The 16,763-nt window shown below is 40.5% G+C and overlaps 1 protein-coding gene and 1 long non-coding RNA gene across 4 annotated transcripts in view; one reads left to right on the top strand and one right to left on the bottom strand.

Annotated features, from left to right (window-relative positions):
* Positions 1-13,826, top strand: part of LOC311630798 — a 44,064-nt gene extending 30,238 nt beyond the window's left edge. Inside the window, exon 3 of the long non-coding RNA XR_014796458.1 lies at positions 12,105-13,826. This is a non-coding gene — a long non-coding RNA (uncharacterized lncRNA). The remainder of the gene's footprint in view (positions 1-12,104) is intronic.
* RBKS (ribokinase) overlaps positions 1-16,763 on the bottom strand; it is a 90,332-nt gene that overhangs the window by 42,108 nt on the left and 31,461 nt on the right. For all 3 annotated transcript variants that reach the window (XM_084900191.1, XM_084900192.1, XM_084900190.1), the window contains exon 5: positions 13,836-14,000. In XM_084900191.1, the coding sequence (XP_084756317.1) occupies positions 13,836-14,000 (165 nt within the window). The remainder of the gene's footprint in view (positions 1-13,835; positions 14,001-16,763) is intronic.

Raw genomic sequence — 16,763 nt, 5'->3', positions numbered from 1 at the left:
CTCTATCCCACTCGTACCTCATTTTATAACAGCATTTGGTGTGGAACTTTGTATTTTTTGAAAGTCTTTAGAAATTATACCCAAAGGAAGCTCCTTCCTTGCCAAACACTCTCTTGCCCACCAGATTACCTGGCCAGATTGGTTGGCCTTCTTTTCCTCTACCATGTCCACTGACTTATGGGTTTAGTAACCCCAATTTACCATGGACCCATACACTAAAATCCTCCGAGACTCCTCCAGAACAATGGTTCACACACGTGGCTGCTTGTCAGCATCACTAGGAGAGCTTAATAAATGCATAACTTCTGGGCTCCATCTCGAAGCCACTGAGTCAGAATCTTTTGGGATTGGCTCAGGAGATGTGCCCAGGGACAGGTTCTCCAAGTGGCTCTTCTGTAGCTGTCTTGGCACCAATCCATTCCCCATTCTTGGGGAGATGCTTATCAGCACACTGCTAAAGGAAACTGTCAGCCACTTCTGCGTGGTGAGGCTAGAGTCTGCTTCTGCACCTTCCTTGGTCTTAACATTTTGGTTCAGTCCGTGGACTTTGTCCAGTGTCTTCAGCATAATGCTATTCCCACACTTTCATTACTTTAGAATGTCCACCCATGGGGAATTCTATAGCATATTTTTGGCTGCTCCGGGTTATTGTGAAGCTTAAATTAGAAATGGATATAAAAGTCCTGTGTAAACTGTGAAGTGTGCAAATGTAAGGGATTATTACTGTTATTATATTGTCCTTTACGCATAGCCTGACACCCCCGCCTGTCCACCCATCTCTTCTGCCTTCTGTTGGGGTTTTAGCCTGGCAACAATCTCTCTCATTGGTTTTCCTGCTTTTGTGAGGTTTTAGCAATGCCAATTATGCATAAAGACACTCATTGCCCAGGGTTCTAACACACCCATTTACTTTTTCCAGATTTTAGAACAAATATATTGTTCCCTATTTTCCTTAAGCATTACGTTGAGCCACCATTGCTCACCTATATGATCCTCAAATCTGCACGCAGCAGCATTTGAGCACAGGTTAGAGCAAACTACCAATATGGAACAACAGGGGAAAGCCATTCTTATAAAAGTTCCATTTTATCTCAAAAGATCCCCGATCCAGAAATTCCTTTTCTAACGCTCTCCTATGGAAACACACAGGCATCCACTGCAGTGAAGTTCATTCCGCTCTGTTTGTATCCAGAAAAACAAAAAGAAACCCAAGTATCCAGCAGAGAGGATTGGCTAAAAAAGTTATGACATAGGTATCCGATGAAATGCTCTGCTGCTGTTAAAAAGAATGAAGCAGGTCTCTGGTTTGTCACAGAAAGATTTCTATACTTTATAAGTGAAGAAGGCAGTTTGGTAATAAATTCAAGTATGATACCCCTCTTTATTTTTGACAAAACAAATAAAATATAACTATATGTGTATTTATATTCATACACTTACGCAGATGAGAAAAAAGTCTTGAGAGATTACTTATTAAACTAATACGTGATTAATTACAAAAGGCTAATGGGAAAAAAATCTGACCAGATTACCCACTGTATGCCATGCAAACACATCATTCTTAAAACAAATAATATCTTACATAAAAAATAGGTACAGTGTGAGTGAAACCTTTATCATGTCTGGGTTTGGCTTCAAGATAGTCCAAGGTTGCAATGGGGTGGAGAGTTAGGGTATAGATGAAACAAGATTGGTCAAGTGCTGATAACTGTTGAAGCTAAATGATAGTATATGTAGATTTATTATACCATATTCTCTATATATCTGTATATATTTAAAATTTCCCACAAAACAAATTAAAAAAATTACATTGGCTTTTAAGCAATAATTGTAGGAGTAAGGAATTCTATAATTTAATTTGACTACAAATCTACCTAATAAAAGAGTAACATGCTAATTGACCATACCTTTGTGATGCCCACCAGCCAATCAGGAGTGAGTATGCAAATTAGCCCAACAAAGATGGCAATTTAATTTGCATATGCAGGCGCCAAGTGGCTAGAGGTGGGACAGGACGCTTGTGTCATTGCCATGGTGATGACACAGGTGTTCTGCACCACCCCCCAGTTGCTCCAGGCCTCTGGGCAGTGTGGGATGGCAGAAAAGTGGCTCCAGAGTGAAGGCATTGGTGGCAGCCAGGGGAAGGAAAGCCCATTTTTGCGCGAATCTTTGTGCTTCAGGCATCCAGTATAGTATAAAAATCAATCCAATCTTATTTGGTTGTATTTTACTAAGGGAAAATATTCTTACCAATACTAACTGGCTATATAGACTTAGAGTCTGCTAGTAACTAAATTGAGGGAAAAAGCAAAAATGCCATAAAAAAAGGCCTCTCTTTAGTTCATGCTACCATAAATAAGCATCATCATGCTTCACCATGATGAAAAAAAAAAGAAGAAGATATACTAGATCAAAGTTTTTAAGAGACAAGATGGAGCCGAGACCGGTTTGGCTCAATGGATAGAGCGTCGGCTTGGGGACTGAAGGGTCCCGGGTTCGATTCCGGTCAAGGGCATGTACCTTGGTTGCGGGCATATCCCCGGTGGGGGGTGTGCAAGAGGCAGCTGATCGATGACTCTCTCTCATCGATGTTTCTAACTCTCTATCTCTCTCCCTTCTTCTCTGTACAAAATCAATTATATATATATATATATATATATATATATATATATATATATATATATATAAAAAAAGAGACAAGATGGAAAAAACTCCGATGTCAAATGGAGAACACAGGATGTCCGGTGGAGAAACAGGGCTGCAGAGGTGACTGATGGCGCACACCAGTAATTATTACTCATTACAGCGTCAGAGGGACTAAAACCCCGGTTGTCCTAACAGCATGTCAGTCAGTGGCTGCCACAAGAACGTCAGTGAGGAACTGGGAGGCCTAGGGAGGAAGCTGTTTAGGGGCCAAGACAGGAACATGAGGCCGAAGCTCTTCATGATGTCACCTCGGAGGGTGACGGCTGGGCAGTGGGGAAGGCCCTCATAACTAGCTCAGAGAAGGAGAGGAAGACAGGCACCCTACGCAGGAGACCGTGGGAGGCTGGAGAACCCCAGACCCTGGCTTGACAGCCTCTCACTGGAGGAGGACTTGTCTGGCACTTGAGCAGCAAAAACACTCACGGGTGGGCCATGTGCTAGACTGTGTTACTGTGGAAGTCCAGGTAGCCAGCCAAGGAGTTCTCTTTGCCGAACGGGAAAGGACTAAAGTGGCATGAAGAGATATTTTTGTCCCGCCTAGAATTTAATCTTGGCTATTTTACAATCTCAGTTATTTACATTTGTTCCTGTAATGTCTCATTTGCTTTGAAATGGATGTAAAGGCCAGAACCAACATGCACAATTTCATCACCAGCAGCTGCAGCACCAGCTCTGGTGTGCGGCCACCTCACAGTACGGTGGCCTGGAGAGGACTGGGCTCCAGAGGGCGACCACTGCATATTTTAGGGTGGAAGTGCTGTCTCTTGAAAATCACTGCTTTCGTTTTGGTCAAGATAGCAAGAGAGTCCCGGGAGTCTATACAAAGATGGAGGGGCCTTCTTCCTCTGTATTTTGTTGTTGCTAATCTTCACCTGAGGACATTTCCCCCTTGATTTTTAGAGAGAGTGGAAGAGAGCGGGAGACCCAGAGAGAAAAGCATGGATGTGGGAATTGTAAGGGGAGCTTGAAGATGGCGACCGAACAGACGGACTTGTTCTGACCCCGGTCCCAAAACAGATAGAAGCAACATCTGAGTCGCTCAGGGAATGTTGATTAGCAGCTAAGGGGCAGCGGATCACTCTAGGAAGGTAAGGAAGTGTCCGCTGGACAATTTTTCCTGACCAAGCGGCCAGCACTCCCGACTTCTCCCGGAGCTCCAGGCTCAGCGCAAAGGCGGCGCCACCCTACCAGGAAGGGAGCAGCTTCTCTGAGGCCTGGAAAACCCACAGCCGAGGAGTCCATCGAGCACCTGTGGCGCCCCGATCGGAGCAAGCGGGTGGATTCAAGGAAGCTCTTCAACCACCCACAGAAAGGTCAGAGTTTGCGTGGCTAGGCTGAGAGTTCAGGCTGCGATAGCGCCATTGCTCCAGCGAGGCCCCGCCCCCAGAGCGGCCCTGAGCGCGCCACCAGGAGCGCCGCGAGGCCCGGCCCCAGAGCGGCCCTGAGCGCGCCACCAGGAGCGCCGTGAGGCCCCGGCCCCAGAGCGGCCCAGAGCACCGCGGCCCGGAGCGCCGCGAGGCCCCGCCCCCAGAGCGGCCCTGAGCGCGCCACCAGGAGCGCTGTGAGGCCCCGGCCCCAGAGCGGCCCAGAGCACCGCGGCCCGGAGCGCCGCGAGGCCCCGCCCCCAGAGCGGCCGTGGCCCCGCCTATATTGTAGCCCGGGAGAGCTGCGAGGGCCCGCCCCCAGAGAGAAAGAGGGCCAGAGCAACCAAAGTCTGGGAGGTCAAACCAGTAACACTGACACCTAAGGGCTGAACTACAAACTGCCTTTTTTTTTTTTTTTTTTTTTTTTTTTTTTTTTTTTTTTCTTTTTTCTTTTTCTTTTTCTTTTAATTAATCAAAAATAAATAAATGGACACAAATAACTAAGATATAGCCTGCCTAAAATTAAGGACTACCTTACAAAACTGAGGTGCAGTGGAAAGCTGGGAACTGCAAGACTCTCTGATCCAAGAACCAGGCATACCAAATACAATAACAGAGGAAGTGATTGAACTCTACTGGACAATTTTATGCTAATTATACTATTCTTTATTTTATTTTCATTTTTTACATTTTTTATTTAATTTTCATTTTTTACATCTTTTACTTCAGAAACGATTTTTTTTCTTTTTTCCTTACTTGATTTTACCTTTTCAATTATTACATTTTTCAATCTCTATCTTCACTATTACTACTGCTATTTTGCAATTTTTTTTTCTTTTTCTTTTCCTCCCCAGTACCATTTTACTTCGTCTTTATTTTACATTGGGAGTAACCTTCATTCTATTTTAATCTCTACTATAGCATCATTCAACCCTATCTCAATTCGACCTTTACCCCATCACTCTCTTACTAAACTTTAACCTTTTAGTCTCCAGTTTATCCTATCCCTTTCCGGCTTTAGTTTTTCCTCTATTCTTTCTGTATACCCCCTGCTAAAGCTCTCACTATACTCATAGATCTAAGTTCCAACCCCTGATACAAGTGTATAAATATCACTCTCTGCACTATATTAACTAGTTAAAAAAAACACAAAAAAAAAAACGGTTCTACTTTCTATCCTTTTCTCATTGTTTGAGTGAAGGTTGATTATTGTGAATATTGGTGCTTTTCAGTGAAATTGTTATGCTTATTCCAGTGTTGTTATTGTTGCTTTGTAATTTTTTTTAAATCCTCTGTTTTTGTTTGTTTCTTTGACTTCTGTATATCATAACCTTACTTAATAATAGTGGATATTGTATTGTAGTTTGTATTAATCTCCAAGTATTGTTACCGGCATTGGCTGGGCTCAGTGGTTGATCTATGGCAATTTTCTCCACATATATATAGTTTGTTTCCCATTTTTTTAGTTTGCTTCTTCTCTCTCTCTCTCTCTCTCTCTCTCTCTCTCTCTCTCTCTCTTTCTCTCTCTCTCTTCTTTTTCTCCCTGTTTTCTAACTTCATTTTGTCATTACTTTATTTCTTCTTTGACTTTTTTTTTTTTTTAATTTTTCTTTATTTTATTTTTACCTTCCTTCCTTCCTTCTCTCCTATACCCTAATTTGCCTATCGCTAGGGGTTACCTTTATTAGAGGTTATTAATATTGTAAATACATTCCTGTTAAGTGCCTCTCGTGTTGTACATGGTAGTGTTGTATTTTGCACCTATAAATTAACGCAAGAGAAAGAACACCACATAACCAGACATCCTGAAAAGAGATACCATGGGAAGACAAAGAAACACCCCACAAATGAAAGAAAAGCAGGCATCACCAGAAAAGGAAGTAAACGAGCCAGAGGCAAGCAGCCTACCAGAGCAAGAGTTCAGAATAATGATTATTGGTTGGCTAAAAAGAATGGAAGAGAAATTTGACAATAACCAAGAAGAAATGAGGAAGAACCATCAGGAATTGAGGAAGAACCAAGAAGAAATGAAAAATGACATCGCTACCATGAAGAACTCAATAGAAAGCATCAAGAGTAGACTAGATGAAGCGGAAGACCGCATCAGTGAGCTAGAAGACAAGATGGAAAAAAATACCCAATTAGAGCAGCTTCTAGAAAAAAAGATTAAAAAGCAGGAGGAGAGCCTACGGGAGCTTTGGGACATTACAAAACAAAATAATATTCGAATAATAGGGGTTCCAGAAGGAAAGGAAACTGAGGTAGACGTGGAAAAAGTATTTCAAGAAATAATGACAGAAAACTTTCCTGAGATAGAGAAGAAAAAACCCACACAAATCCAAGATGCTCGCAGAGTCCCAAGCAAAATGAATCCCAGAAGACAGACGCCAAGGCACATTATAATTAAAGTGGCAAACAACAACGACAAAGTAAGAATCTTAAAAGCAGCCAGAGAGAGACAGAAAGTTACTTACAAAGGAACCCCCATCAGACTAGCAACTGATTTCTCAACAGAAACATATCAGGCCAGAAGGGAATGGGATGAAATATACAAAGTCATGCAAAGGAAGGGTTTGAATCCAAGAATACTGTACCCAGCAAGACTATCAATCAAAATTGAAGGGGAAATCAGGAGCTTCACAGACAAAAAAAGACTGAAGGAATTTATCTCCACCAAACCAGCAATGCAAGAAATGCTAAAGGGTCTACTGTAAAAATAAAGAAATAGGAATTGAAGAAGGAACATGGGTATAGAATAAAAATGCCATCAAATGAGTACCTATCAATAATAACCTTAAATGTAAATGGATTAAATGCTCCAATCAAAAGACATAGGGTGTCAGATTGGATAAGAAAACAAGACCCTTACATCTGTTGCCTACAAGAAACCCACCTCAGAAAAAAAGATGCACACAGACTGAGGGTGAAGGGATGGAAAAAAGTTTTCCAGGCAAATGGAAAGGAAAGAAAAGCTGGGGTAGCAATACTTATATCTGACAAATTAGATCTCAGAGTGAAGGACATAACAAGAGATAATGAAGGTCACTTCATAATACTAAAGGGTACAATCCAACAAGAAGAAATAACCCTGGTAAATATATATGCACCCAATACAGGAGCACCCAAATACATAAAAAAACTGCTGGAGGACATTAAGGGAGAGATTAATAGCAATACAATCATAGTAGGAGATTTTAATACCCCACTGTCACCCTTCGACAAATCATCTAAACAAAAAAGCAGCAAAGAAATATCAATCCTAAACGACTCACTAGACCAGATGGAATTAATTGACATCTTTAGAACATTCCACCCCAAAGCCACAGAATATACATTCTTCTCAAGTGCACATGGGACATTCTCAAAGATAGACCACATTTTGGGACATAGGCAGAGTCTATTCAAATTCAAGAAGATAGAAATCATATCAAGCATCTTCTCAGACCATAGTGGCATAAAACTGGAAATTAATTACAATAAAAATAATCCAAAGAAATCAAATACATGGAGACTAAACAACATGCTATTAAACAAGGACTGGGTTACCAGAGAAATCAAGGAAGAAATTAAAAACATCCTGGCAACAAATGACAATGAAAACACAACAATCCAAAATCTATGGGACACAGCAAAAGCAGTTTTGAGAGGGAAGTTCATATCCTTACAAGCCTATTGCAAAAAACTAGAAAAAATGGTAACAGATGAACTAACTCTACAACTCAAAGAGTTAGAAAAAGAGCAACAAGAAAAGCCCAGTGTAAGCAGAAGGAAGGAAATAACAAAAATCAGAGCACAGATAAATGACATAGAGACCAAAGAAACAATACATAAGATCAACAAAACCAAGAGCTGGTTCTTCGAAAGGATAAACAAGATTGATGGACCTCTAGCCAGGCTAACCAAGAAACAAAGAGAGAGGACCCAAATAAACAAAATCAGAAATGAAAGAGGTGAAATAACAACAGACCCCACCGAAATACAACAGATTGTTACAAAATACTACGAACAACTCTATTCCAACAAACTAAACAACCTGGAGGAAATGGACATATTCCTAGAAAAATACAAACTGCCAAAACTCAATCAGGAAGAATCTAAAAATCTCAATAGACCAGTGACGTGGGAAGAAATTGAAACCGTCATCAAAAAGCTTCCAGCAAACAAAAGCCCAGGGCCAGATGGCTTCACAGGAGAGTTTTACCAAACATTCAAGGAAGAACTAAAACCTATCCTCCTCAGACTATTCCAAAAAATCCAAGAGGAAGGAACACTTCCGAACTCCTTCTATGAAGCCAACATCACCCTAATACCAAAACCAGATAAAGACAACTCAATGAAAGAAAATTACAGGCCAATATCCCTCATGAACATAGATGCCAAAATCCTCAACAAAATTCTAGCAAATCGACTCCAGAAGAACATCACAAAGATCATACACCATGACCAAGTAGGATTTATTCCAGGAATGCAAGGATGGTACAATATCCGCAAATCAATAAACGTGATACATCACATAAACAAATTGAAAGATAAAAATCATATAGTCATATCAATTGACGCAGAAAAAGCATTTGACAAAATCCAACACCCTTTCCTGTTAAAAACTCTTAAAAAAGTGGGAGTACAAGGATCATACCTCAACATAATAAAAGCTATATATGATAAACCCACAGCCAACATTATACTCAATGGGCAAAAACTAAAACCATTCCCTCTAAGAACAGGAACAAGACAGGGATGCCCACTCTCGCCACTCCTGTTTGACATAGTTCTGGAAGTACTAGCCATTGCAATTAGACAAGAGGAGGAAATAAAAGGCATCCAAATTGGAAAAGAAGAAGTAAAGTTATCCTTATTTGCAGATGACATGATATTGTACATAAAAAACCCAAAAGACTCCATTAAAAAACTAATTGACTTAATAAATGAATTTGGCAACGTAGCAGGATATAAAATTAATGCCAAGAAATCCATGGCATTTCTATACACCAATAGTGAAACTACAGAAACAGAGGCTAAAAAAGCAATTCCATTCACCATCGCACCAAAAAAATTAAGATACCTAGGAATAAATTTAACTAAAGAAATAAAGGACCTATTTGCGGAAAACTACACGACACTGAAAAAAGAGATAGAGGAAGATGTAAGGAGATGGAAGAACATACCATGTTCATGGATTGGTAGGATCAACATCATCAAAATGTCCATACTTCCTAAAGCAATCTATAGGTTCAATGCACTCCCCATTAAAATACCAACGACATATTTCACTGACCTAGAAAGAACTCTCCAAAAGTTCATTTGGAACAATAAAAGACCCCGAATAGCCACAGCGATTCTGAGAAAGAAGAGTAAAGTAGGAGGGATCTCAATACCAGACTTCAAACTATACTACAAAGCCACTGTTCTCAAAACAGCCTGGTACTGGCACAAGAACAGACAAATAGATCAATGGAATAGAATTGAGAACCCAGATATCAACCCAAATCACTATGCTCAATTAATATTTGACAAAGGAGGCACGAATATACAATGGAGTCAAGACAGTCTCTTCAATAAATGGTGTTGGGAAAATTGGAAAGACACATGCAAAAGAATGAAACTAGATCACCAACTTACACCATTCACAAGGATAAACTCAAAATGGATACAGGACTTAAACATCAGACGGGAAACCATAAAAATACTAGAAGCATCCACAGGTAGCAAAATCTCAGACGTATGCCAAAATAACTTCTTCACTGATACTGCCCCTAGGGCAATGGAAGCTAAAGAGAAAATAAACAAATGGGACTACTTCAAAATAAAAAGCTTTTTTACAGCAAAAGAAACCATCAATAAAACAACAAGAAAGCCCACGGTGTGGGAGATCATATTTGCAAATATTACCACTGATAAAGGTTTAATCTCCAACATTTACAGACAGCTTATACAACTAAATAAAAGGAAGATGAATGATCCAATTAAAAAATGGGCAATGGACCTAAACAGAATATTTTCAAAAGAAGACAGAAGGAAGGCCAAAAGGCACATGAAAACATGCTCAAAGTCACTAAGTATCCGAGAGGTGCAAATCAAAACAACAATGCGGTACCATCTCACACCTGTCAGAATGGCCAACATCAACAAATCAACAAACGACAAGTGTTGGCGAGGTTGCGGAGAAAAAGGAACTCTCGTGCACTGCTGGTGGGAATGCAGACTGGTGCAACCACTGTGGAGAACAGTGTGGAGTTTCCTCAAAAAACTGAAAATGGAACTCCCATTTGACCCAGTAATCCCACTTCTAGGAATATATCCCAAGAAACTAGAAACACCAATCAGAAAGGATATATGCACCCCTATGTTCATAGCAGCACAATCTACAATAGCCAGAATTTGGAAACAGCCTAGGTGCCCGTCAGCAGATGATTGGATCCAAAAACTATGGTACATCTACACAATGGAATACTATGCTGCCATAAAGAAGAAGGAATTCTCATCATTTGCAGCAACCTGGATGGAATTGGAGAGCATCATGCTGAGTGAAATAAGCCAATCAACGAAAGAGAAACACCACATGACCTCACACATCGGTGGATGATAAAGATCTTTATAAACTGATGAACCAAGAGACAGATATAGAGAAAGTAAAGCAACAGGCAGACTGTCAAATTACAGTGGGGAGGGTAGGGATATCAGGGGGAGATAATAGATCAACCGAAGGACTTGTATAAATGCATATAAGTACAACCAATGGACATAAAACTATGGGGAGGGAGGGGATGTGTGGGAGGGAGGGAGGGAGGCAATAAAAAAAAAAATCAAGAAAATATGTAAAAAAAAAATAAATAAATAAATAAATTAATTAAAAAAAAAAAAAAAAAAAAAAAAAAAAAAAAAAAAAAGAAAAGCATGGATGTGAGAGAGACAGATCTGTTGTCTCCCACATGCTCCCTGACCAGGGCCAGGGATGGAGCCTGCGACAGAAGTACATGCTCCTGGCCAGAATGAACCTGCGACCCTTCAGTCCACGGGTGGATGCTCTATCCACTGAGCCAAACTGGCTAGGGCTTCCTCTGTATGTTAATAACTGATGTACAGTCTAGTTATACAGTGTGTTGAATTCAAACTCCATTACTAGTTAAGTAGTACAGATAAGCGCTGTGATAAACTCACAGATGATGATGGCTGTGCCATCTCTCTTGTGAATGGAATAATGCTGATTAGCACATACGTAGCCTCATGGGGCAATGGGGAGGACAGTCAGCGCTCACCACAGATCTTTAAGCTTTGCTGCTCTGCTCTGCGATCAGTCCACCCACACATCGCCACATTAAAGACCTGTGAGAGCTCTCAGCCTCGTCCTCATTTCACAGAAGAAACAGAGGCCCAGAACAAGGAACTGACGGACTTCCTGATGTTCCCCATTTGCGAAGTGATTGATTCTGAATCCGAAGCCATGCTTCATGACTCCCAAACCAGTGCTCCTTCTGGACAGAGGACATGTGTTCATGTGTGTGCATGTGTGTATGTAACGGGGAGGGTGGAGACACATTGCTGAAAACACTCTAGCGTCCCTTGTCTGTGACTTGAGGCTGGAGAAGACGGGTAGTGTTACAATTCACAGATTTTACTTTTCTAGAGATACACTTCATAAAGGCTCAGTTGCTAGAATCAAGGGGATTGTGAAGTTCCTGTAAACTGTGGTCTAGGACACAGAACTTGGGTCCTGGAGTCTGAAGTCCTGGCTTCTACACTGACTAAAAGCATGACCTTGGCTGAGCAAAGTACTTAACCTCCCCAAGTCTCAGTCTTCAGTCTGGGAGAATAATACCTGCCATATCTTTGCCATAAGGTTTTTCTGAGGATGAATTTTACAAAAGCATTTTATAAGCTCTCAAGTACATACAAATGCAAGGTTTACTACTTCCAGTATTATTATATCAGATAATGCACAATTAATACTTAGGCATATTAGCTCTTCAGCAAAATGTGAAGCAGGCTACGTGGTCTTTGGCTCACCACTACCTATCCCCCTTTCTGGTCCTGTAGCTCCTCAACTGGAAGAACTGCCTGGCAGGTGATGGAGGAAGCATTCCGGACCCCACCCAAAAGGCCCCAGGTCAGGCTGCCTGCTCATCTGGATAACGCCTGCCTCACCTGTGGAAGTTTGGGTCCTCTGCCGGGGGTGCCCTACCCGTCTCTCCTCCACAAGCTGGGTAGACAATAGGAAACTAGATTAGGTAGTAGGAAAGAGAGAGAACAGACACGAGAATATGCTCCGATCTGTACCAGGAAAGAGAGGAGCGTGAGTAAAGTGGGACGCTGTGTCTGCATCCCCCGAGGCCGTGAGTACCGTGCAGCGAAGGCTCAGCACAGCCTCACACTGGATCTGGAGCCTGAGAAAAGGTAACCGAGTGGCTTCTGGCTCAGAATTCTTCCTGGTAGCTTCGAGTCCATTAAAAACACATTATATGTCAGTGAGACTTCACCATGGCATGCTGTTTTGCCATAAGAAAAATTTGTTAAATCAGGTCAAACATTTAAAATGTTTGGGGGAAATCACACACACACACACACACACACACACACACACACAAACACACACTTACTGTTCTTTTTCTTTTTTTTATTGTAACTTGATAAGAAAGCTTTATCTGGAAAAACCAATGTGGTTCTTTCTATTCTTCTTAACATATACAGAACTGTTACCATATATGAAGAAGCAGCATTGTCTAAGAGTGGCTAGTTTTTATTTATTTATTTATTTATTTATTTATTTATTTATTTATTTTTACCAAATGGTACTGATCAGGCTATTGTCCAAATTTTAATTGAAAGAGAGAAGAAAATTTAGATTTACTGACCTCACTACTTTTATTCCATTCTTAGAACAATTCTGTAGGGGAAGATTTTTATTTATATATTTTTTTATTTTTGGGTAGTATTTTTATATGCACTTAACAGACAAGGCTCAGCAAAATCTGGTAATTCTGCAAAGACCACAAAGCTCATAAAGACAAAATATAGGCTTCTAATTCAGAAGATGCTCTCCCTTCTGGTCAATTAGAAAAAAGCAACAAACAGAAGGAAACTATCTGGATTTCTAAAAGTCTGTTACTTGCTGGGAGTGAGAGAGGAGGCCTGGGAGGGAGAGCAGATGAACCAAGATTAGCTAAGGGTTGATAATTGTCAAAGCTGGGTGATGGGTTTCATTATACAATTCTTCCTGCTTTTGCATTCTCAAAAATTTCCAAAATCAAAGATCAAGCAGAAGAGCTGCTTAAAGGATGTTGACAAATAGCAAATATTACATATAAATAACCTGTAGTTGTTTATAGCAAAGATGGTACAGTTTTACAAAAGGAGGAAGCCGCTAACCTTTAATTCCTAGAGAAGTTTATCAAGATGCACCTGGGCAGTGGTTACACATGACATGCAGCTTACCCTCTGCTTCTCAGAATGGGAATCGGTCCACTCCCTGGACTGTATCTTGGACAGGGAACTGCTTCAGAGATTCTGGTTACCACCTGTATTATTTCTGCTAACTAGATTGAAGATTTATATTGTGGGATATATCAGAAATGTTACATTACTTTTACACTATTTGTAAGGTTTTCTAATGTTATCAAGAATTAGAAGAAGACAGTGAATCTTACAGATGGGAAAATTTTACTACAGAATATTTTACTAAAGAACAGTATTGCTTTGCTTAAAAGGTTAACTTTAATTAAGACAGAGATAAAAGCTTTTATAGACAGGATGACAAGCAGGTAAAATTACCTCCACTGCTGCGGGCCATTGTTAGGGCTTCCAAAGAAGTCGCTGGAGTTACTTCTAGCTGGCAGATCATGACTTTGGCGCTGCTAATGGCATTGGCTGCTTCTCTCAGGTCATCAGTATTCAACAGTAAATTGGCTCCAGCCACTATCACGATGATATTCTGGCCTGCAAAGAATTTCTATATTAATATTACGTTAAAACAAAGGAAAGCCAAGCAATGATACTCTGCAGTGTTACAGTCACTCTTACAAAGTCATTACATGAAATGTGTTGTATTAATTTTAACATTTGTAGGCCATTCAGGTTAATTTTCAAATTCCTAATGTATTTTACAATATTTATGTAACATGATTCATATTCTAATAATTTTGAGCAAAATCTAAAAATGACTTCCTTTATCAGTATTGTTATATACAGTCTATTAGCTGAGAAATGATATATAACATACATCAAATTTTCTTTTATGGGAAATGGTTGGTAGAATGTATATGATAAAGGGACTTTAAAAAAAATATATATTTTATTGTTTTTTTTTATGGAGAGGAAGGGAGAAGGATAGAGAGTTAGAAACATCGATGAGAGAGAAACATCGATCAGCTGCCTCCTGCACACCTCTTATTGGGGATGTGCCCACAACCAAGATACATGCCCCTGACTGGAATTGAACCTGGGACCCTTCAGTCCACAGGCCAACGCTCTATCCACTGAGCTAAACCAGTTAGAGCTGTGGTAAAGAGTCTTAATCCTGCCATAGTCAGTTTGGCTCAATAGATAATCGGCCGAGGACTAAAGGGCCCCAGGTTTGACTCTGTTCAAGGGCATGTACCTTGGTTGCAGGCTCGATCCCCAGCCCTGGTCAGGACATGTATCGGAGGCAACCAATGGATGTGTCTCTCTCACGTCAATGTTTCTCTCTCTTCCCCTCCCTTCCACTCTCTCTAAAAATCAATGGAAAAATATCCTCTGGTGAGGATACACAACAATAACAACAACAACAACAAAAGATTCTTAATCCTAAATAACAGTGTCCTAATGATGAGTATGAATAGGAAGAAATTTGCCTAATGCTACTACTTGTAATACTTTAAATAATAAAATAAAATTAAAAAAATACTAATGCTCCTTAAACACAATCTCGGTACTGGAAAAATTCAAAGTACTCACACACTGAAAGACAGTAAGTTTGAGGTGGACCCTATGGTATTCTGAAAAGTGATTTTTAAATCAAACCACATTTTACAATATTTAGCAGATGAAAAATTGCACTAAATGACTTAAGGTAGAGAGAAGGATATTTTGGCCTAGACTGTACCAGATCAAATAGCAGCAGGACTAAGGAATCTTATCCAGGGCGGGGCAAAAGTAGGGTTAGAGTTGTCAGTATGTGGAACAGAGTTTATTCTTGTGTTATTATTTATTAGGTATTGTATTGTTTAAGCCGACTTTTGCCCTACCCTGGATACCCATCACTTGGACCCATTCTCTACAAGCCCCCCTAAAGGCGGGAGGTGAGGTGGTCCATTTCATTGTCTGGTGAACTCTCAAGAGCTGTGCTGCCCAATATGATGGTCAGGAGCACAAGCCACAGTAGCTACTGAGCGCTTGGAACGCATTAGTTCAAATTGAGATTCGCTTTAATTGTACAACACACAGAAGATTTCAAGGGCTGACAAAGGTAAAATACCTAATTAATTTTTAAGAACTTTTTGATTTCATGTTGAAAGGATAATGTTTTGGATATATTGGGTTAAGGGAACATATTAGGATGAGTTTTACCTGCTTCTGTTTACTTTTTTAAATGTGGCTAATGGAAAACTTAAAATTGCGTATGTAGCTTACATTGTGTTTCTGTTGGACAGCATTGACCTAGTGGGATGAATTGCAGGAGCATTTTTCTGGTGCCGCAGGCTGCTCTTGTATAGACATGACCTAACGTTACCTCTGAACACAGAACACATGCTAGCCTATCATCTTACCACAGATGTGTTTGTTGGCCACAAGGAGGGTTTAATAAAGTGGGGATGGGCTCAGCGTAAACCCAATCTCGGTACTGGAAAAATTCAAAGTACCCACACACTGAAAGACATCGTACCTCCTTCCCTTTCTCCTCAGTGACCTCACTCCTGCTAGAGTAAGCTGCTGCCTCTGTGTTGCTGACTCCTGAAACTGCATTTCTGGTCTGGCCGAGGCTATGAGCAACAAGCCCAAGACCCCGCTGTATGTAGGCACTGCCATGTGGCTAGCTCATCCAGGCCTCAACTTTAACTTGTAAAAACGGAATCTTTTGCTTGACTTTGCTACTCACTCCTTTAAAGAAGCTGCTCTTGAGTATTTGGATTAGCTCTTCTACTACCACCTATACTCTTAAAAAAATTTTTTTTTTTAATTATTGATTTAATAGAGGAAGGGATAGGGAGAGAGATCGAAACATCAATGATGAGAGAAAATCATTGATTAGCTGCCTGCTGCATGCCTCCAAATGGGGATCAAGCCAGCGACTCCGGCATGTGCCCCGACCGGAAATTGAGCTGTGATCTCCTGGTTCCTAGGTTGACGTTCAACCATGCCACGCCATGCCAGCTGGGCACCACCTATACTCTTAAGGGCATTGCTGTACACTACAGACAGACAAAGTCTGCCATAATAGACACTCGATACAAAATATTAAATTACATCTTTGCACAAAAATGCAGTATTTTGTACCCAGAAAAGGAAGAAACATAACTCAAAGATATCCATAGAACACAAAAAAAGAGGTGTAAGGCAAGGAATGAACTGCTGTTGGCAGCAGTAATCACTGGCTTAATGCAATGAACACAGACTATTGTTAGAAGGAAAACTTTTATTGACTGTCTTTAAGCGGGACACTGCAACTCTAGGATCACTAAAGGTGACAATATCATGTCTTCTGTGAGGAACGATCTTGTG

This window comes from Pipistrellus hanaki, assembly GCF_964339955.1.
Source record: "Pipistrellus hanaki genome assembly, chromosome: 12".
Classification (NCBI taxonomy): Eukaryota; Metazoa; Chordata; class Mammalia; order Chiroptera; family Vespertilionidae; genus Pipistrellus; species Pipistrellus hanaki.
This window is presented reverse-complemented; position numbering and strand designations above follow the sequence as displayed.